Source organism: Nyctereutes procyonoides, unplaced genomic scaffold, assembly GCF_905146905.1.
Source record: "Nyctereutes procyonoides isolate TBG_1078 unplaced genomic scaffold, NYPRO_anot_genome, whole genome shotgun sequence".
Taxonomy (NCBI): domain Eukaryota; kingdom Metazoa; phylum Chordata; class Mammalia; order Carnivora; family Canidae; genus Nyctereutes; species Nyctereutes procyonoides.
The window spans coordinates 66,167,968-66,189,394 of NW_026575126.1; the positions used below are offsets into that span (position 1 = coordinate 66,167,968).

Below are 21,427 nucleotides of genomic sequence, written 5' to 3' on the forward strand. Positions count from 1 at the left end.
ATAGGTAACTAAAAATCTACATAACTGCATGGAAATATGTACAAGAACCTACATTGCAGCACTGTTTGTGAGGATCTAGAAACAACCAAATATCCATTATTGGAGGAGGAGGAGTTACATAAATTATGGTACATCCACGAAATGAAATGCTACGATGGAGCAGTTAAAATGAGTGAGGTAGTTCTGTCCAGGAGAAAAGAATGTCCTAATATATTATTGTTAAATGAAAAAAGCAAGTTGCAAAGGAACATGTAAATTATGTACACAGTGGTGAAACATTTCCATGTATGTGGAAGAAACATGCTCCCACACCTCCTGCAGCAATTCTGGTGTCCCACAGCGGGATGTGGTATGAGTCTGGGGGGGGGTAAGTGTGCACATAACACATATTTTGCATTGTTGGAATTTTTACAACTAGCATGTATCTTATTGCATTGTTGGAATTTTTACAACTAGCATGTATCTTATAATTAGGAAAAATAATGAACAAGGATCATAAAACTTTATTTAATAAATATAACCAAAAAATTCAAAATACTTTATTCCATATGTAGCCAATTAGAGAGAAAAAAAGAGAAGGAGGTGTCTGAAGAGATCAAATGAAAGGGTCAGGAGAAAGGTAGGAAGTTGGGGAAATGCAAGCATTAGAGAAACAGGGAAATAACAAAGGTAGGTGGAGGCCAGAGGGGTGCTCAGAGCCTCACGACTCTGAAGTACCACCTTCCATGGGTCATATCTCATGGGGTCTTCTATTCCTTGGCAGTGATAAAGATGCTAAACTGACACTTGGGGAATCAATCAGGGACTCCAGAAATTTAAAAGTCCTCCCAAAACCAGAAGGGCTGTCTGCTGCTTTTCTGACCATCAGGATTGCCGCACCCGCCCCCTTCCCCAAATAAAAAAGAATTTGGCCAGACATATGTAAGCTCTATCAGGGAATAATTTACCTTTTCTGAATAGACCTTAAGATCCTCAAGGCCATCTTTTTTTTTTTTTTTAACCAGGTCTTAACATCCATCTGCCCACTCAAAGCCTTTTTTAAAATTTTAACTGAAATGCTGGTTTCTATTCTGATGCCTTCAAATCATATCTGAGAGTTTACTTCATAGTTCATATTTTCCAAATCCATTGGGAAAGAATGGGAGGTCAGATCTGATTGTGGGATGTGGGGATATCATGTGGTGAGAAGGTGGTCAATAAATCAGTTCAAAGGAAGGTATTTGAGGGTACTAGGGAGATGCATTTTGCCCTGACACAGAGCAGATGAGCCTGGCTAAACCTATGAAGCGTTGAGGCCTCTGAGGAATTGTCTATGACTCAGCACATGTCTGGACCCCCAGGAAGGGCACCTGGTCCCTCTCCTCTGACCATGGGAAGGCTGGAGAAAACAATCCTAAGCATAAGGTCCCGAGATAGGTATATTACAGAGTATGTGGCAGTGTGGGGTGCCCGCTGGGGACACGCAGAAAGACTTGGTACACAGGTAGCAGGAACCAAAGCTCATCTTGGGCTGACTCCAGACAGGCCAATTCTAGTTTCAGAAAAGAGAAACTCCTAAAAAAAAAAAAAAAAGTTGGTTTTTTTTTTTTTGTTTGTTTTCCCAGAAAAAAAGGTCTGAGACCTTGCAGAGCCTCCCTGAGGGCATTGAGGAGCGCCAACAACATGGAATCCAGTCAGAAAGCTCATTTCTCCACTCTTTATTAAAGCTAGGTCCTCCTGCTGACGGCTCCAGGCCAGGGCAGAAGCAACTGGGGCCCAGGAGGGGCATCGCAGGTATGCACTCGAAGGGGTGCACAAGGAGGGATGAGCGCAGAGCCAAACCTCAGCCATGCAGGGCTACACCACTTTACCCTTGGCCCCTGAGGTTCCTGTCCCACAGGGAGAGGAAAGAAACTGAGAACAGGAAAGGCATCGTCCAGCATTGCTAATGCCCCCTGGGACCCTTGCCCTCCTCAGGACCCCAACCCACCCCGCCAGGTGAATTCTTACCACCACCATCCACACCCCCTTCCCACCCACCAACTACCGTGCCTCCTACCCCGCCCCCAGCCCCAGCAGCCTGGCTGTAGGCTCTCAGGCCCCGAGGCCATGTCTACACTAAAACAGAAGGAACTAGGTCTAAAAGGGAATGCAGTTGCTTCAAAATTTGTTTTCTGGCCCCACTCACAGTGGCCCAAAAGGCATTAAAGAGGGAGGGACCTCATGGGAGCCATACTTCAGCTGCCTGCCCAGTGGCTCCCCATGGCCCAGCCCGGGGAGTGGGGAGGTGGGGTGCCCACCAGGTGTGGGGCTTGCATAGCTGGATGCCTGGCTGGTCAAGGAGCCACAGGCTCAAGTCCCACACCCCCAGAGGTGGACTGCCACTGCACAGACTGCCCGCCCTGTGACGTGGGGTTCTAAACAGAAACACTACTTGCTTCTAGCATAGAATAATGACAGAAGCACAGTTAAAGGGACCTGCAGACGTCATAGAGCCCTAACCCCACAGGGATGTGAGAAATGATCCTGCTGCTGACCTGTCACTTGACAATTGGTTATTAAATCTAAACAAGCACTGGGCTCAGAGGGCAGGTGGCACCCTGGGCAGGTGAATGCTGGAGCCATGGCCGCAGCAGCCAGCCAGGCACCCCCAAGGGTCTCTGAGTGTGCCACCTCCAGCTGCCAGAGGCAACAGTACCGAAGGACTCAAAGGGGGAGGCGGAGAACAAAACCTGCCCAGCAGAACTAGTGCCTGGCTGATCTAGGTGCTCAAGTGGGGTGAGAGTGAGTGACCCTCCCCCAGAATAAGGCTTCAAACTCCCTCAGGACCCTGCGAACACCTGCAACCCATCCGCCTGGGGCCACAAATTTGGTTTCTGGCTGTTCCTCCTCCCCCCAGATTCTTCAGGCCATACAGGAGATGGAAATAAATATGCACAGTAGACAGAATAAAAGCTTCCCAGTTGCATCTCTGTCCCCCCTGGGGAGGGAGGAACATCGTCCTCCGGAAACCCATAAAAGGCTTCCCCTAGCCCCGCACAGTCCTTAAAACTTCTGGGACACACTCGAATGACCAGAAGGTCCCTGAAGTTTCTCACTGAGGAATGGGAAGAAGTCGTCAGCCAGACCCACGGGAGGAGCCAGATGCTCTGCTCTCGACCACCCCACCCTCCCCTCGACGCAAGGGCTTCCCCTCCGTCGCTGTACAACCCACTTACAAACTCATTAGCCACCGGTCCCCCAGGCCACCGCAATCGGAATCCGAGTGAAATAAATAACATCGCCTGCCATCCCTACCGCTTGGCTCGCAGTCTTGGTCGAGGTGGCCGCCCCCTGCCCTCGCCTCCTCCGCGCGCGGTCCTCCTTTCCCCACGCGCCCCCTGCACGGCCGGACGAGCTTGGCGGCCGGGTTTCCTGGGGCCGGGCAGGAGGGGCGCCCGAGGCCGGGGGGGTGCGGTGCACCGGGGGCTGAGGGGAAGGCACCGCACCAGGACTGGGGCCCTCAGCACCCCGAGGCCAGAGGAGCAAGGGGCCGGCGGCCCAGCGGGCTGCACCTCCGTCGGCCTCGGGCCATCACAGGATGCTCTCCTCGTAGGCGCCCGAGGGCCCCGCGAAGGTGGCCGTGGCCTCCGAGCCGAAGCTCGTCCCGCCCGCGAACTCCAGCAGGGTGCTGCCGCGCTCCCCGGGCCCGCTGCCCGCGCCCGGCGGCCCCTTGGCGGGCGCCTCGGCCTTGGACGCAGGGGCCGCCGGCGCCGTGCCGGGCGCGCCGGCCGCGCTGCGGTGCGTCTTCATGTGGGTGAGCAGGTGTGAGCTCTGCGAGAAGCGGCGGCCGCAGTTGGCGCAGGCGTAGGGCCGCTCGCCCGTGTGCGTGCGCTGGTGCGTGACGAGCACCGAGCGCTGCGAGAAGCGCTTGCCGCACTCGGGGCACGGGAAGGGCCGCTCGCCCGTGTGGCCGCGCCGGTGCTTGGCCAGGTTGGAGCGCTGCGCGAAGCCGCGGCCGCAGTCCGTGCAGCGGAAGGGCTTCTCGCCCGTGTGCGTGCGCCGATGGCGCTTGAAGTCCGAGCTGTGGCCGAAGCCCTTGCCGCAGTCGGGGCAGCGGTGCGGCTTCTCCTCGGCGTGCGCCCACTGGTGCCGCGTCAGCGCCGCGCTCTGCCCAAAGCGGCGGCCGCACTCGCCGCACGCGTAGGGCCGCTCGCCCGTGTGTGCGCGCCCGTGCGCGGTCAGGTGCGCGCGCCGGCTGAAGCCCGCGCCGCACACGCCGCACACGAAGGGCTTCTCGCCCGTGTGGCCCCGCACGTGCGCCGCCAGGTGTGAGCCGCGGGCGAAGCGCGCGCCGCACTCGGGGCACGGGAAGGGCCGCTCGCCGGTGTGCGTGCGGCGGTGGCGCGCCAGGTGTGAGCCGTACACGAAGCTCTTGCCGCAGTCCGCGCAGCGGTGCGGCCGCTCGCCCGCGTGGTAGCGCTGGTGCTTGGCCAGCGCCGCGCGGCGCCCGAACGTCTTGCCGCAGTCGGAGCAGATCCACGGGCTCTCCTCCTCCGCCAGCGCGGCGGGTGCCGGCTCCGCCAGCAGCCCCCCGACGGCCGGCGCGAACGCGCGCAGCCCACCGCCGCCCCCGCCCCCCGGCCCGCCGCCGCCGAAAGGGTCGCAGGTCAGCCCTGCGCCCTCCACCAGGGCCAGCCGGCTCCCCAGGGGTCCCGACAGGGGGCGCCCGTCGGCCTGCAGCCGCTCCCCAAAGTCCGGGAGGCCCAGGATTGGGAAGCCGTCCGGGTGGAGCCAGGACTTGGGGTGCACGGGAAAGTGGAAGCCGAGGGGGTGCGAAGAGGGTCCTTCGCCCTCCCCCAGGCCATTGCCCAGCTCGAGGAACCGCCTGTCCGGCTCGGGGTCCTCCTTGCTCCCGGGGGTGGGCCCCGCCGCCACTGCCTCCTCTCTCGCCTCGACCTCGACCTCTCCGTCCGCCTCGCCAGCCTCCGCCTCCTCTGGCCCCTCCGGCCCGGCCTCGGCCTCGGCCTCCTCGGGCCCTGCCGCGGCTACTGTGTCGCAAAGCTCCCGCCGAGGGCCGTCGCTGCCCGCCTCCGCGCACCCGCCTCCGCGCCGGTGGCGCTGAAAGTCCGCGCGCAGGCGGAAGGCCTGGCCGCAGTCAGGGCAACAGTGCGGCCGGTCAGCCGTATGCACCGCCTGGTGCCGCGCGAGCGCCGAGCTCTGGCTGAAGCTGCGGCCGCAGTGCGGGCACGGGTAGGGCCGCTCGCCCGTGTGCGTGCGCTGGTGTGTGACCAGATAGGAGCGGCGTCCGAAGCCCGCACCGCAGAAGGCGCAGCGGTAGGGCCGCTCGCCCGTGTGGATGCGCCGGTGCGTGACCAGGTGCGACTTGTAGACGAAGCGCTTGCCGCAGTCCGGGCACGGGAAGGGCTTCTCTCCCGTGTGCGTGCGCTGGTGGATGGCCAGGTGTGAGCGGTACACGAAGCCCTTGCCGCACTCATCACAGCCGAAGGGCTTGACGGCGGCATGGTAGCGCTGGTGCTTGGCCAGCCGGGACCGGTGCGGGAACACTTTGCCACACACGTCGCACGTGGTCTCGGGCCGCCCCACCGGAGCAGCCACGGCGGTAGGAAACGCCCAGGGTGCCAGCAGGCTTGCACCAGGCTCTCGGCCAGACAGGAAGGGCTTCGCCTCAGACCCCTGGGCCAGGCCCCCGAGGCCCCCGGGGTCTGGACCCCACCCCTCCGGAGTCTGCGCTGAATCAGAGTCATCGGGACCCCATGTCCCAGGAACGTCTCCCACGCCGTAGGCAGCTGACCAGAGGCCCGGGGGCTCGTTCTCTTCCTCTGCCACCTCTGCCAGGAAGTCCTCGTCCTCCTCCTCCTCGTGGTCTTCTAGGTCATCGGTCCAGAACCAGGCCCCTGAAGGTGACAAAGGAAAGCCAGAAGGGAGAGGTGAGAGGAAGCTGAGGCAGCCCCTTGCAGGCTCCTCCCCAGAGAAATCACAGCTTGAGTGGGACCCTAAGCACCCCTAGCACTGAGCCTCCATCCTGTCTGGGGACAGGGTACCTCTCCATTCCACCAAGGGAGAGGCTGTGTGCGTTCCAGCACACGGGGAACAGTAAAGCCACTGCCTCCCCCAGTTACTGGGAACTCTGTGGAGGGGAGAAATATGCATGTGGGTGTCCCTCCTAGGGGAGGCTGAGATTATTTCTTGGCCTGTCCTCAAATGGCATCAACTAATTAATCCGTCTTCCAGATCTCCAAGGCCTGCCATGCTGCTGAGGAACAGCAAGCTCTACAAAGTTGGTGACCTTGCCTATAGCTTCCTAGGAGACCAGGGGCTAAGCCCATTACAGGAGTCCTGTAGCCTGAAAAACAGACCCCTGAGCTGTTTTCCCCAAATCCCCTTGTCTTCTAGAGAACTCCACCCACCCCTGCCACTCCCCACCACCGCCCCTGGCCCGCTTGGCCCAAGGCAAGCAGGGCTCTGGTGCCAGCACAGCCCTGGGACCCTGCAGCTGAGGACATGCCTTTGTAAGCATTTGGGCTTTGCTCAGCATCCCCTCCACTCTCAGAGCAGAACCTGAAAAGGCTGCCTTGAGCCAAGAAGACCTAGAGGGGCCATGAGCCGTAGCTCTCTGCTCATCCTAACAGCCTCCAGCAAGCACAGCCCAAGTTTTCCTGCTAGGCCACCCCAAACCTTGACTTCTTCGTAGCAGCCGTGCATTTGGGAAATAGCCCCAAGCTGGCTAACACTGGGGGAACTGCAAGTACCTTGCCATCACAGAAGACCAAGGACATCTGCTCCCCAAAGCCCTGTTGTTCTCTACCTCATCTGCCAAACTGCACCCTGACCTCTCACTTTAGTGCAGAGTGTGGACATGGAGTCAGGCCTGGAGGGTTTTCTCTTTTACAAGATGGAGTGCTGACATGCCTGCCATCACACCTGGGAAGGAACTGATGTTTATGGAGCAGGCACAAGAAACAGGGGGTAAACTGCCTGAGCCATGGTGGCCCCAGGTATTCCAAAGCACCTGTGCACCTACTTCCTCAGGTACACTCTGCCCCATGTGTGTCCACAGTGGTGGCACACGATGGTGTAGCCCACCTCAGAATCCTAGTTTCTGGAAGGTTCAAGCTCTGAGGGTAGGAAGCCCCTCTTCTACCCCCATGTGGGCCCACCATCAAACTGTGGCCAGTGTCAGGCATCACCTGGCTGGGTGAGTCTGGATCACTGAGTCTTGCCCCCAAGGGAAGGTCGGGCCCCAGGAGGCTGCCCATTCTGGCTCAGCCCTTGTCCTGTATTCTGTATGGCACTCTACACATATGGTGATATGGTCATATGGGAAAATAGCACAGCTTGGGGTGAAATAAAGCCAGACACACAACTGTTCTGGCATGATTTCAGCTGTAAAAGAAAAAAAATGCATCATTTAAAGGGATACAGAAATGGGTTATTTTATTTTTTCATAATTGCAATACTTTCAAGTTTTCTACAGTTAGTATTACAATGTTATAATAAAAATGAACTTTAAAATAAAAGACAAAAGTTTCCTGAACTAAGCTCAGTTTACCTCCAGCTGCCACTCAGAGCCATGAGTGGGTGATGGGATGTGGGTGGCCCTTTGAAGAGCTCAGAAGAGGCTGGAGCACCCTGATGAGACGAGACGGGGTGGTGGAGGGACAGGCAGTTCAGCTGGGAATTCCTTCTATGAGTCTCAAAAGGAATTTGCTACAAGACTCAGATGAGGGTCTTGTGTAATTAGAATCAGAGGCCCCCCCTAAGGCAGGGGGAGTTCAAAATGAGGAACAAGGTCAATGTCTTAGTGGGGTTTGTGTGCACCCCAGCACCTAGCCAGGGTGAGCACCCGCTGGACACAGAGCAGACATGCAGGTCAAATGAAGGCCCACCAAAATGCAACCTCAGCCACTCAGAACTGGGAAGGGTGTGCCTGGCTCCAGTGACTCACCCAGAACAGCTCTTCCTCGCAGTTTGGGAGCAGCAGAACCCCCCCACACACACCCCAGGAAAGGTGAGCCTTGTCCTGCTCCCACTTCAAGCTGCTGAACAACCAGCTCTCCAGAGGGAGCGACCATGGGAGGGACCTCCAGAGCTGCTACAGCTGCTTGTCCAAGCCTGAGAAAACACTAACCACATGGCAAAGTGCTGGACAGCACCACTGACACCAAGTGAAGGACAGTAAGAGCAGCCATGACCTGGGGCAGAGCTGGCTGCACCCCAAGATCTCCAGAGAAAGCAGGGCCACTGAAGGGGATAAAGAGGAAGACGAGCCTGCCCTGAGGCCAGGGTCTGTTCCCTTGTCCTTCTATCACCAAAGTGGGCCAGGGTCTGGAGGCTGGGCCCTGGAGTAGGGGTGTCCAGTGGAAGGGTCACTCCAGGCTGCAAGGGGGACCCAGTTCCCAGGGAGTCTGCTAGAATCCAAGTGAGCACTTACCAGGTCTACTTGTGAGACAAGAGCCAGGGCAGAGAAAATGCTTTTACAAGGTGGGTGAGAGGGTATTTTGTTACAGTGGCCCATAAGGTCAAACACAGTTGCTTCTTCCAGAACCCACAGGAGTAGGGTAGAAAAGAGGACTCTGGGAAGTGAGAGCTGCTGTTTCATCTCCCTGAGACATTTGCTCCCAAGGACTATGACCCTGGGTGATGATTAGCTAGGATGGAACCAGTGCTCTGAGGCCCAATAACAATCCCAGAGGCTGACCAGTGGCCTTGTCAGGAGAGCCCCAAGGGCACCTCCAGTAAGTGCCCTACCCAGGCACTAATCAAAGGGCCTTGGAGAAGATAAACGCCCCCAAACCACACGCCTGGTGCACCTCCATCCCTGAGCTGCTCAGCACAACCGACACAAAGCTCTGAGAATCATGCCATTGTTTCTATGACTCCTGCCCCCGAACCACCTCTGCCCCTGTCCAGGAACCCAGAGGCCTGTCCCAGGCCCAACCTGACCCAGGCCCTATGGAGAGTCAGCTGTGGGTTTGCTCTGACCAAATCCATGTCTGTGGGGGCCTGTGAGTGAAGTCAACACCTGCTCCTGACTTCTCCATCCAGACCCAGGGACTTGAGGTGGGCTTAAGGAGAGCCCCCTACCTAGGGTCAGTTACAAGAGGGGGACTTGGACACAGGCTGGTGTGCCCAAAGCTGCAGGTGGGCTCCTTTCTCCAGCTGGTCAGCTGCCCCTTCTTCCCACTGGGCAAGAATCTGGTGACTAGGGCTATACTCAAGTGTGGGGGAGATGGCAACTTCTGACAGGGCCAGGCTTCTGTACTGGAATCTGTCCTCCCAGGAGGATAGGGCCCACACCCCCATCACTGGAAATGACCTCTCTGGCCTCAGTATCCTCATTTGTACCATGAATATCATACCAAGGGCCAGTTATTAACAGGAGCCTGAGGCCTAGCTCTTCTTCACATGGAGTGTTTCCTGGTTCTTTCCACCTGCCTACACCAAGTGCAGGGGTCTGAGGCAAGACAGAACCCAAGTACCTTATTCCTGGCTTATAAAAAAAAGGGGGATACAGGGACATCTAAGACCCGCTCAGGGGGTGGCAAAGGAAGGGAAGACCCACACTAAGGACTAACCTCCCCTGACCCCAGTTCTCCTGTGGGCAGACAAGCCCAGCCCAGAGGCCCAGCCCAGGTGCTCAGGTGCCCAGCTCAGGTGCTCAGCCCAGGTACTCAGCCCAGGTGCTCAAGGGCTATGTGAGGTAGGGATTACATGCAGGCTGGTGCCAGGCCTGAGCTTCCACTCCACAGCTGCTCCTGACTTCCTCCTCTCCAAAACCACAGATTGTGTTCACTGACCATGGGATTCTTTCACCTTGGTGTTCTCTTACTGCTTTTATCTCTATCCTTTCCCAGGTCATCTTTAAGCAGATGTAATCCTGCATGCTGTATTTCTCTGCCATCCTTCACTTTCACATGAGGGGCAAGAATAGTAGCCAAGGAGGGCGATCAGCTGCCGGCCTGCTGGGTGCCAGGCCCACGCTGGAGACAGCACAGGGGTGGACAGTATACAGTGCCAGCTCTTATAGTGTCTGCCAGAGGCGGCAGACAGGAAATGAGGAAGCAAATATCTGGGCAGGACCATTTCAGACAGTACTGTTTGCTGTAAATCCGGGGGACATCCTGGAGTGATGCAGGAGGGGGTGCTCCCAAAGTCTGTATACTCAGAGACCATGGGACTTGAATGGAGTCCTAAGAGCTGAGCCAGCCACACAAAAGGCACTCTCGACAGGGGAACAGTAGGCAAAACACCCCTGAGGCAGGCAAGAGCTTGAAGAGAAAGGTGGTCTGTGGGCCTGAAGAGCTAAGAATTCATGAGATGAGCTTGGGGGGAGCGGCAGGCCTCAAGGCCAGAGAAGGGCCCAGATGCTTTGCCAAGTACACAGGGAAGCTGCTGGAGGGAAAGGCAGAGGCAGCTTGGGTGGGAACACCTGTGGCCACATGCCTGATGGCCTCATGGAAGCCTGGGACAGGGTGAGGCAAGGGAGGCCGCGTCACAAGGATTACCGAGGCATGCAGTCAGGCCCACTCAGGGTCCAAGGATGCTGCAAGGGGGGCCAGGGGTAGGAGAAGCAGTGCCATTTCAGTTTCAGACTCGCTTTGAAAAATCCATCAGATAAGTGAGTGGAGATGTCAAGCAGATGGACAGGCAGACAAGGTGAGGGCTGGAGAAAGAAGCTGAGGATGGGCAGTGTAAATGTATGTGGTACTGAAAGCTCTGGCCCCGGTCACTGAGAGAGAACAGAGAGGACACAGTACTGTCCTGGTCTCGTAAACAAGCAAAGGTAGGTGAAGAAGCACCCAGGAAAGCAGCTCAGAAACCAGGACCATGTGGGGTCCCGAGGGCCAAAAAGGTCCATCTCCGAGAGCAGAAAGACACAACAAAGACACAAGGCCAGGGATCCCTGGGTGGCGCAGTGGTTTAGCGCCTGCCTTTGGCCCAGGGCACGATCCTGGAGACCCGGGATCAAATCGCACGTCGGGTTCCCGGTGCATGGAGCCTGCTTCTCCCTCTGCCTGTGTCTCCTCCTCTCTCTCTCTCTCTCTCTCTCTCTCTCTCTGTGACTATCATAAATTTAAAAAAAAAATAAAAAATAAACAGCTGCATTCTTTACAAAAAAAAAAAAAAAAAAAGACACAAGGCCAGACTGCCAGGCCTGGGTGGTGGTAGCATCCTCAGAAGGTGTGGTCAGCCGGTAGGCAGACTATTCTCCAGCCGTGATTCCTGCTCCTGTGCAGACGTGGACAGGAAATGGGGTCCTGCCAGGGGCTCCCACAAAGATAGGGTGCTATCTATGCCCTAAGCCAGGTGAGGAGAAAGGCGTAGGAAAGGGAGTGGGGTCAGAATAGGTGAGGAGGGGATCCCTGGGTGGCTCAGCGGTTTAGCGCCTGCCTTTGGCCCAGGGCGCGATCCTGGAGTCCTGGGATCGAGTCCCGCGTCAGGCTCCCGGCATGGAGCCTGCTTCTCCCTCCTCCTGTGTCTCTGCCTCTCTCTCTCCCTATATCTATAATCAATCAATCAATCAATCAATCAATCTTTAAAAAAAAAGGTGAGCTGGAGGTGGTGGCCCTGGTCTGGGAGCTGGAGCATGGAGCCAGAAGGCAGAGCAAGAGCCTTCAAACCAGCGTGGCACAGGGCATGGGGCACCTGAGTAGGCAAATCTGGCCAGAGTCCAAATCTTTTGGCCCACTTTTTCAAGAAGCACAAGGAGGAATACATTTCTGTTTTGCCATACTACAATTGAGAAATCCAGAAACTCCGTCAGGCTCTGAACAGTCAGCATCCATCTCGCTCAGACCCAGCAATTCATTCTCAATGGACTTGGCCACACAGAAATGAGAACAGGGAGAAAAGGGAAGGGAGACCATTTAGCAAACAGACCATAGTTATAGTTAAGAAAAGCCTTAGATGGGACACCTGGGTAGCTGAGTCAGTTAACTGGCTGGCCCTTGATTTCAGCATAGGTCATGGTCTCAGGGTCCTGGGATCGAGCCCCGAGTCAGGCTCCATGCTCTGCAGGAAGTCAGCCTTTAGGATTCTTTCTCTATCTCTCCCTCTCCCACTGCCCCTCGCCCTACTCACACACATGCTTGCATATGCTCTCTCTCACTGTCTCAAAAATAAATAAATAAAAATGGCCTTAGATGAATTTGCCCCACTGTAGCTGACCCCAACCCTGGCAACTGTACCCCTTCCCAACAGACAGGGACATATCTAAGATTATGCCTGCACCCACCTTGGGCTCCCTGTGCAGCAGGGGTGGAGACAGGGGGAACTTTGAGCCCAGTGACTAGCCAGGGGAAGAGAAGGGCACTGGCCCAGCTAGCCAGCCTCCTTGGGGTGCTGCCAAACCCCAGCCAGGTTCACAGGTCACGTCATGAGAACCACCCATGCTGAAGCCTGCAAAAGGCTATAACCCAGGAGCCTCCAAGAAGCATGGAGAACGGGGGCACATCTAGCCCACATGATGAGACTGATCAAGGCAGGCCTGTGGCCCCTTTATCTGCAGGTGGCTTTTCTGAGATGTGTCCATATACAGGGTCCACCTCCCACTGAGACCCCCTTTGAAACACCACCTCTGTCCCAGACTCATCCTGGAAGTGACTATGATGGTCTTGCCAGCCACAGCCCACCCATCTCTGAAGCCCAGGAAAGATTCCCAGAGAGGGCTCAGCAGACCATGGAGACCCAGGGCAAGAAGGCCATTCTGCAACCCCATGGAAAGTGAGCCCACCTCGGTCAAGCCACTTAGACACCACTTTCAAGTCCATTTCCTCATCTGCTAGGTATACTGGCCACCTCTTCCCTGCCACTGCGCAGGGTCGTTGTGAGGAGACAGAGTAAATGAAACAATACTCCGAAGAGTACACACAAAGGCCTAGCAACATTGTCTGTGCTTTTCTGTATTTGTATTGTTTGAGTTGCTCTGAGTCTCTCCAGGCATGTGATGGGCATGAGCCATCCACTGTCTCTCACTAGGGTGAGGTCACTCCAGCCCGAAGGCAGACACACTGGTAGGGAAAGAGCCTCCACAGACTTCTCTGAAACACCGAGCCTCACTCACAGACCTCCTGAAGAGCCTCCACTGAACCAGTCCTGCATCCTCAGTTTGGAAGTTATGGATTTAGTTCAAATTCTTTATTCTCCATGTGAGTAAAGTAAAGCTCAGAAAGTTGGAAGAACAGAGCCAGAGCCATGTTGGCAGTCTCCAGAGGAATTTGCCACCCTGAACACTTCCTGTATACATCCCTCCAAAATCTCCTTTCTGGAAGGTACAGAGCTGCCCACCCAGGCCAGCAGTTGCCTCCAAGACCCTTCGCTTAGAAATAGCTAAATGGATGGAAAAGCTACAGGACCAGCTCGAGTGTGGGAACCTGAAAGGTGAGCACCAGCCCTCTTGGAGAGTCTGCCCATCTCCTGCACTTGGTCCCTCCGAGCCAAACACTGAACTGGCCCTCACTTACCAAAAAGAGAAAACCAAAAAACCAAAAACAATGAGAGGCTCCAAGGCAAAGACAGGGACATTTTCAAAGGTTCTTAAGAGGAACCCATAGATTCTCTAAGGATTCCCCAGCCTTGGACTTCCACGGGCTAGAATCAAGAGAAGCCAACCCACAAAGGCAGAGGTTAGACCATGGACACCTCCCTGTCTCCACATGGCCCACTCCACATCCCAGACCACCAGCACCAAGGCTATGGCAGAGAGCTCAGGTCAGGCCAAAGTCTGGCAAAGCTCTGAGGAGCTCTGTCAGCAGAAACCCCACAAGATTCCATGTCCTACTCACCTGTGTAGACGCCAGTGACAATGTCTCCTTCCTCAGGACGGGGGCTATCTGGGACCCAGGGTTCCTCTCCTTGCTCCAGCCGGAAGATCAAATCTGGCTTGGGGATTGGGTATCCTGGCCACAAGAGAAACACATACAGCTGCAGGGCCACTCTGGGCAGGCCCTGCCCTCACCCCACAGAGTGCCATCCCCAACATGGCAACCAGCTCCTCACTTTCTCTCCCCTCTTCTCCATTCTTCTGAGGACCAGCCCTCCCACCTCCCGGCCTCCACCCTGGGGGAAATCCCACATTCATGAATCTGGAGCTTTGTCCCAATACCTGCAGCTCTCCTGCTGAGCCCCTCCACACCTTCATCTCCTCTATCATCTGACTCCTCAACCCCGGTGGCCTCTAGGGAGTATACAGCACAGAGACCAGCACCAGACTGGCAGCTCCCAGAACACATCCACCTGGCTTACAGCACTTCTGGGCCACCGTGGAGACCCCAGAACACAGCCCCATCCAGAAGACAGGTAGTCCCTAGGTCCCTAGGACTTCCCCTAAGAGGTGGGCTGGCTCCAGGACCTCCTGCTCCTAGATCCTGGGGCTTCAGAAGCCACTCTCCCAAACAGCTAGGCTGCTGGCAGTCATCACACCAGGAAGCTTCCCTGCTTACCCAAGGACACCAGGATCCCATAGTTTTCCTGCATGACATCCTTGTAAAGGTCTCGCTGGTCTGTATCCAGCCTTTCCCATTCCTCTAATGAGAAGTACACAGCCACATCTTCAAAGGTTACGAGCCCCTGGAAAACAAAGCGCCCTGGCCACTGCCCTGAGCTGCCCTAGGAGAGAGGCAGGGGAGCCCCTATAAAATGAGCAGCAGAAAATCTCTTCAAGAAGAGAGCGGACCATTGTCCTGTAACATGGCACTCACAGGGATGCAGCCTGATATCCCATCACTGACAGGCCTGCACAGGCCCAACAGTACGGAAGGTGTCTGATCCTTGCTGTGGCCTTAGAAGGCAAGGAGCCCACTTCCATTCAGGGATTAGGAACCCAAGCTCAGAGGCAGTGAATGCCCAGCTCATGGGGGGCAGAGCCAAGACTCATGCTGAGGTCAGGAGACCATGAGGCTCAAGTCCAAGGCTCTGCGAGGGAGGCTGTATCCTCCCCTTCTACATCATCATCCAGCTTAAGCCAGTAGTCATATCAGCAGTGTGAGGGCCCACACCCGGGTGAGGACATGGCATCAGCTACGCTGACTCGGGGCACTGGTGCCCAATCTAACTGGGCTCAGCAGGAAACCAGAGCCCAGACAGGTGACAGGCACTTGAGGTCAGGGGACGCAGCCCAGCCCTGGGGGAGAGCCAGGCCTTTGAAGGAACTACACACAGTGCAGCCCAGTGAGTGGCAGTCAACATCATCAAGACTTGATGGCCTGGGAAGTGTTGGGCCCCAGGAAAATGGAACCACATGCCAAGGGCTTGGGGCTACAGACCCCCACTTGCTTCTTGCCACCTCGTCCTTGCTCCCAGCCTAAGCTCACCCTGAGGACCACAGGGTCCACAGTGCCTCAGCTTTGCCAGCAGGGGTCTCTAGGACAGTAGGTACCAAGCCCCCCTCTCAGGAAACCCTGCCTGGTTAACTGAGCTGCAAACAAGAGAGCAGCTCACCTGAGATCCAGCTGTCAGAGAATCATCATCCTCTTCCTCTTCCTCTTCCTCCTCTTCCTCCTCTTCCTCTTCTTCCTCCTCCTCATCATCCTCTAGGTCCTCATCCCTAGGTGTGGCTGGACCCCATGCGGCCTGCAAGGCTGAGGAGAAGATCTCTGAGGGGCCTGCTTTCACGGTCACCTCTGCTGGGACAGCAAGTAGGGTCAGGAGCTCCTGGGTCCTGATGCTCCAGCTCCAAGCATGTCGGGCCCAAGAGCTCTCCCGCCTGCCCTCCCAAGCCCCCACAGTCGCCCCCCAGGAGCCAGTTCCTTTTCTTACCCTCTTCCTGAAGAACTGGGGACTTGGCATCACTGCCACGGCTTAGACGCTCCTGGGTCCCCAACATCAGACTCTGCTCCTCTGCCACCGCGTCCTCCACGTCCTCGTCCTCCTCCAACTCCACCTCAACCTGATCCATGTGCCCTGCCCGCCCCCCCTCCTCCTCTTCCTCCACCACCTCCTTGTCCTCCCCTTCTTCTACCATGATCTCTTCTTCCTCCTCCTCCTCTATCTCCACCTCTTCCCCCTTTTCTTCTTCCTCTTCTTCCTCCTGAGCAGGGCCACATTCCAACCCATCCTCTGCCTTCGCCAGCTGCGTGGCTGGTGAGTCTGGAGTCACACGCGGGGCTGCCATCTTCCCCGGAGGACAGCCTCAGCTCGGCCTGAAACACAGTCGGGTGGCAGTGATGAGCCACCTACGGCACACTCACTCGAGTTGCTCCTCGAGCCTCACACCGCCCTGACGGAGGCAGGATTTATCTCCCCCGCTAGACAGTAACGGCACCAGAGTTGAAGAAGGACTGGGGCTCTTTCCACGATCGCACGTGGCACAACTGGGACACTCTGTACCCTAAAAAACCACAGAGCCCCTCTCCATGACCCCATTATGCGGCCTCAGCTCTTTCTTGCCAGCAATTATGTGCTGGGTATGAACGGTGGTGCTTTCTTGAAGTAAATCAGGGATCTAGCCCAGGTCTTGATCCTCAGGGGCCATGAAGAACAGGGAGTCCAGGCAACACGGCCAAGAGTGGCCCACTTTTGGCTGAATGGGGTGAGTGCAGCCTGGGAGGAACAGCTAAACCAGCTCTCAATGCCCACACTGTGCCGGTAGGGCTATGGGGGGAGAGGCCTGGGCATGCGCAGGGGTGCAAGGAAAGACCAGCAGGTCAGGCTCCTTCCTGCCAGAGGCGGCACAGAGGCGGCGTATGTGTTACCCTCTGCACCTCCCTTGCCCCTTGCTCTGTACAGAGTATCTGGAAAAACTTCAGTGGATCACAGAGATTTGGTTCATCACTGGACCAGCAAAGATGATCTAAAATATCCTGTGACATCTCTTCAAATTTAAGGATCAGATAATCCCAAGGAGAGAACCATCATAACCCCAGTGGCTTATAGGGTTCTACGCACCCCAACATCACAGCTGGCTCAGCCCAAGTGCTCTGGAGAGACACAGCCATGCTGCCGCACGGCCCAGACCAAGGGTGGTAGACTTGATGGACAGCAGGCTACAGGTCCAGGGGCCACTCCTCCCTCCTGGGCACACACCCTTTACCAGCCCAGTGGAGGCCCAAGGGCAAGACAGAGTCAGAATTTTGACAAGTCAATTTCCATGGCTTCTTTTTGAATGAAAGCTTAAAAATGAGCCCATCACCCAGCACCAACCCCATCAGCACCTAAGACCTAACTGGGCTATTTCCAAAGAGCTTCAAGCCCACTGCAAACACAGGAACCCCAAAATCTTGGGATGAGGGTATGAATGCCAGGATACTGCAATGTCAGGCCACATGGGACAGCTGGGCCCACCCATACCTCAACCAGCTCTACCGGTAGACATCTGCCACAGAACCCCTACAATGGGACAGGGGCCCCCACATAAAGATGTGCAGGGTCATGAGAACGGCTCAGAACCCTGGGAACCTATGAGAAATCTGCTCAGTGAATAGCTCTTATTCCACAACTCATCGCTCTTCTTATTAAAAAGGCAACACACACTCATTTTCTGAAGCGCTCTATGCTGCTGCTTTAAATCCACACTTAAACAGCTAGGGAATGTGGAGCATTCATTAAGGCCTCCCAGTAGAGCAAGGCCCCGGTCCAGGGGCTGGAATGCACGGGCACCCCGAAGCTACCTCTGTCCCGCTCCTCATTCTCCCCTCTATCTGACTAGATTGCAGATTCACCATTCCTGAATCCAAGGTCACAGGGGAAGACCTATGCCTTGGTGGGCCACCCCAAAGCCAGTGCTGTTGGTCTCCATAGCTCTTCGGGCTTGTAAAGGCGCCGAGGTGTAGACAGACATGTGTGCCATATGCTACTCAAGCCACCGCCAAGAAGATGCAGCCCTACCCAGCACTCAGGGCATTGAGAATGCACAGCAAACGTTTCCTAACCTCCACCCACCTGAGGACCCACAGAAGGCTTTCGTCACTCAGGCCTCAGGCTGCAAATCCTGGCTGAACCCAGATACCACACCAAGCCCAGCAGAGCTGCCTCCTGCCTGGTCACCATCCAGAGCAGACTCCCATAGGCCAGTCTGCTGTATCCAAGGACCCACTCACTAAAGAAGAAAACCCTAAGGCTTTGGAATAAAGTGGCCCCCTGCTGGTCCCACCTCTGGACCTTTGCCCATGACATTTCTTTTCCCTAGAACTTGCTTTTCCTCTTCACTGATCCTCTGGAGGGAGTCTCCTGGGTCCCATTTCATACAGTTCCATGAGCTCTGCCCTCACAGCACCTCATTTTTATATATTTTTGGAACTGCTTACTGCCTGTCTCCCCAAGTACATGATCAGTTGCAGGAAGACGAAAGGTCCCTTTGTTCACCTCCGAATCCTCCTCGTGCCAGACACAGAGCAAACACTCAAATATTTATTAAGGAAGTGACTCTAAAGTCTGTAATCAATGTGATGAACATGAGCTTTTAAAAACTCAGGGGTGCCTGGTTGGCTTAGTCAGTAAGGCACATGACTCTTGATCTCCTGGTCGTGAGTTCAAGCCTCACATTGGGTGTAGAGCTCATTAAAAACAAAACATCTCAGTATTCTGGCTGCACTGGCACATTCCAGAATAGACTGACCACTCTTCAGGGTTCTTCAAGATGGAACCCACTCCAGAAGCACTAAGAATCTCTGCCTTTGAAGAAGCTGTGGCCTGAAGTCCCTTCTCCCCAAAAATGTACCTGCTGGTAACCAGAGAAGGGAAGGGGTCAGCGCTCACCCTGCAGATACAACCATGGCCTAGCACAGCCAGATACCCCCACATGCCTCAACCCAGAATCGAGAACAGAATCATCCTGGAAAACAGACTTCAGTAACTCAGGCACCAGGTTCCTTCTGCATCATCAGGCAGGTGCATGCTGGGCACACTCCCCCAGACCCTCATGCTTTCCTTTCTTCCCATCCTGTCAGCCTGCTGACACTCCTCTGCCCAGTTCCAGGCATCGAATTCCAGGTCAGAAGTCACAGAGGGTCAAGTAAGCAGCCTCATGAACATAAACCCCCACATCATCCCAGACCCTTATTTCCACCCGGGCCATGCATCCTAGGATACAGCACTGCAGACACTTGGAGCTGAGAATGACAAGGCACCCTCCATGGAGAGAAGGGAGAATGACAAGAATGAAAAAAGTAGCAAAGTTTGGAAACTGTTAGAAACTCTCCACAAAAGTCCCCAGTTCAAGGAACCTACATAGAGAAGGAGAACTGTGTGGGTGCACATGGATCTAGGTCCCTTCCCTCCCTCTAGGTGACTGTCCTCACCACACCCCTGTTATTCAAAGCCTTCCAGGTTTTTGTCTTCTCCAAGAACCCTTCCTTCCTTGACTACTAGGATCCTCACTGTGTGTCCATGGATTGGGCTCCCCTACTTCCCAGGATCTGCTCCTGGTGCATCCGTATGCATGCAGCCATCCCAGTTCCCCCAGGCCAGACCCTCACCATGCTGGCTGGCCAGCTCCCCAGACCTGCCAACACTTGTTGAACCAGACGGAGCGCCAAAGTCTCCCCACACAGGTGCAACTAGGAGTCTGATCCTCCGGCCCACCTCGCCTTCTCCCTACCCACCTAGTCCTCCACCGAAGACCCACCCCTTTCCCACCTCTGTGGCCGCATGGGGCAGCCCAGACCCTGCCCAACCCCAGGGATGGGTTCCCCTACCCGACTCCCAGCAGTAGCAGACGGCACAGCAGCCCACCGGGGCCTCCATTTGCAGAGAGGGAGGACCCAGACGAGGCCCCCAAGGTCACTGAGCAAGCTCACGGGGCGCCCGGCCAAGGCACTTCCATCCCTCCAGGGGGCTTATCGGGCTTGGGCCGCCCGAGGAGGCCGCGGCGCTGACAGCCCCTCCTGGATGGGTGTGTCCCCGGGGGCGGCCACGGCCCAACCCCCGCCCCTCGGGCCTAGCCGGCGGCGGGCAGCTCCGGAAGACTCGCGCGTGTCCTCCCCAGCCCGCCGGCTCCGCGCTGCCGGCCTCCGCCCGCCCCGGGGGTCGGGGCCCGCCCCCATCGCGCGGGCCGGGGCGAGGGGCCGTGCGCCGCGCCGGCCGTGGGCGCGGCCTCCCAAGGCCCGGCCGGCGCTCCGCTCCAGCCCCGCCAGGCCCCAGGCCCGGCCCCTCCGGCCCCGCGGCCTCCCCGCGGCCTCCCGCGGCCTCCCGCGGCCTCCCGCGCCGGCGTGGAGCGGCTGCCCGACCCGGCCCCGCGCCCCGCGCGCCGCCGCCCGCACCTGCCGCCCACTCACCGCGCGCGCGCCGGGCCGGCCGAGCCGCCGCCGGACGCCGGGGCCGGGCCGGGCCTGCGCGCCCCGCGCTACACAAAGTGACGGCCCCGGAGCTGCGCGGCGGCGGCGCGTGGGCACCGGAAGTGCCGCCGCCGGGCCCCGCCCCGCCCGCGCCCACGGGGGGCCACTTCCGGTCACGCGGGGTCGAGCGCGGCTCCCAGAGGGGGCGTGCGTGGAGCGAGAGGAAGCGCCCCGCGAGTGAGGGAGGGCGCTCTGGGTCCTGGATCTCGGCCCCGCCCGCGGGGACCCCAGCGCCCCCTGCCCCGACCCGAGATCCCACCTCCACCCCTGGACGCCCCAGCACCTGGTGTCCCAACCCGAGACCCAGACTCCAGGGCACCCCAGCGCCCTCTTCTAACCCGAGACTCCAGCCACCCCTGGGAGCCCTAGCGCCCCCTACCCGGACCCACGATCCCGACTCCATCCCTGGACACCCCAGCGCCCCTGTCTCGGCCAAGACCCCGACTCTACCCCCGGACACAGCAGTGCCCCCAGCTCCGAGACCCTGGCCCCAACCCCTGGACACCCCGTCTCTGCCCTCCCCCTGGAGTCACCACGAGAGATCCCTCAGCTCTCAGCCTACCCTCTCCCCAAGCCCAGTCGGGATTCCTGATTGAACCAAGATTCAGGGAGTGCCTACTGAGTGCCAGATCATTGGAGCTAGGCCCACCCCGCCTTGGGACCCTCTCCACGTCCTGAGGCAGTGGAGGTAGGTGATGAGCTGTGGAGGGACCTCGTAGAGACATCTATACAGTCTAAGTGCCATGACACCAGAAGGCCCCGGACGATCCCTTGCAGGTGATGGGCAAGTGGGACTGTAGCAGGTGGGCCAGGTGTCCAATGCTCACTGGCCCTGCTTGCAGGGCCACCAGTGCCTGCAAGACCAGTGCCGCTAACTGTGAGGGTTTTACCCGGAACGATGACGACTGAGGGGTGGTGGGCTGGAGCAGCCTCTGAATGCATTAGGGCCTCGGATTAGAACTTCACCTGGATGGACATGTAATCGGGACAAAGCAGAGGGCCACCTTTGGGAATGGAAGGGTCCTCCAAGCAGAGGGAGATACAGGTGGTCAGTGGCTGTAGGAGCTGTGAGGTGAGGCTGTTGGACTCAGGGTCCACCTGCCGCCCTCCCCAAAACCTGTCTGCATCCACTCCCAGGGGACACAGCTGGGTCTGAGGGTGAGCTCTTGAATTCA

The 21,427-nt window shown here is 57.2% G+C and overlaps 1 protein-coding gene across 4 annotated transcripts; it reads right to left on the reverse strand.

Moving 5' to 3' along the window:
* Positions 1–496: 496 nt before the first annotated feature.
* ZNF316 (zinc finger protein 316) lies at positions 497–20,277 on the reverse strand. Of its 4 annotated transcripts, XR_008666380.1 has the most exons (7): positions 20,193–20,277; positions 15,739–16,121; positions 15,421–15,602; positions 14,424–14,550; positions 13,767–13,880; positions 3,198–5,876; positions 497–1,554 (listed from the first exon to the last, which is right to left on the reverse strand). XR_008666380.1 is itself a non-coding variant. In XM_055339569.1 (6 exons), the coding sequence occupies exons 2-6, from the start codon at positions 16,091–16,093 to the stop codon at positions 3,553–3,555; spliced, it is 3,060 nt and encodes a 1,019-aa protein (XP_055195544.1). In that variant the 5' UTR covers positions 16,094–16,121; positions 20,193–20,277; the 3' UTR covers positions 1,683–3,552. The 4 variants fall into 4 exon arrangements, 3 of the variants coding, with proteins under 3 accessions (XP_055195544.1, XP_055195542.1, XP_055195543.1); XM_055339569.1 differs by lacking the exon at positions 497–1,554 and having other exon boundaries at positions 1,683–5,876; positions 15,421–15,560; XM_055339567.1 differs by lacking the exon at positions 497–1,554 and having other exon boundaries at positions 1,683–5,876.
* Positions 20,278–21,427: the final 1,150 nt, after the last annotated feature.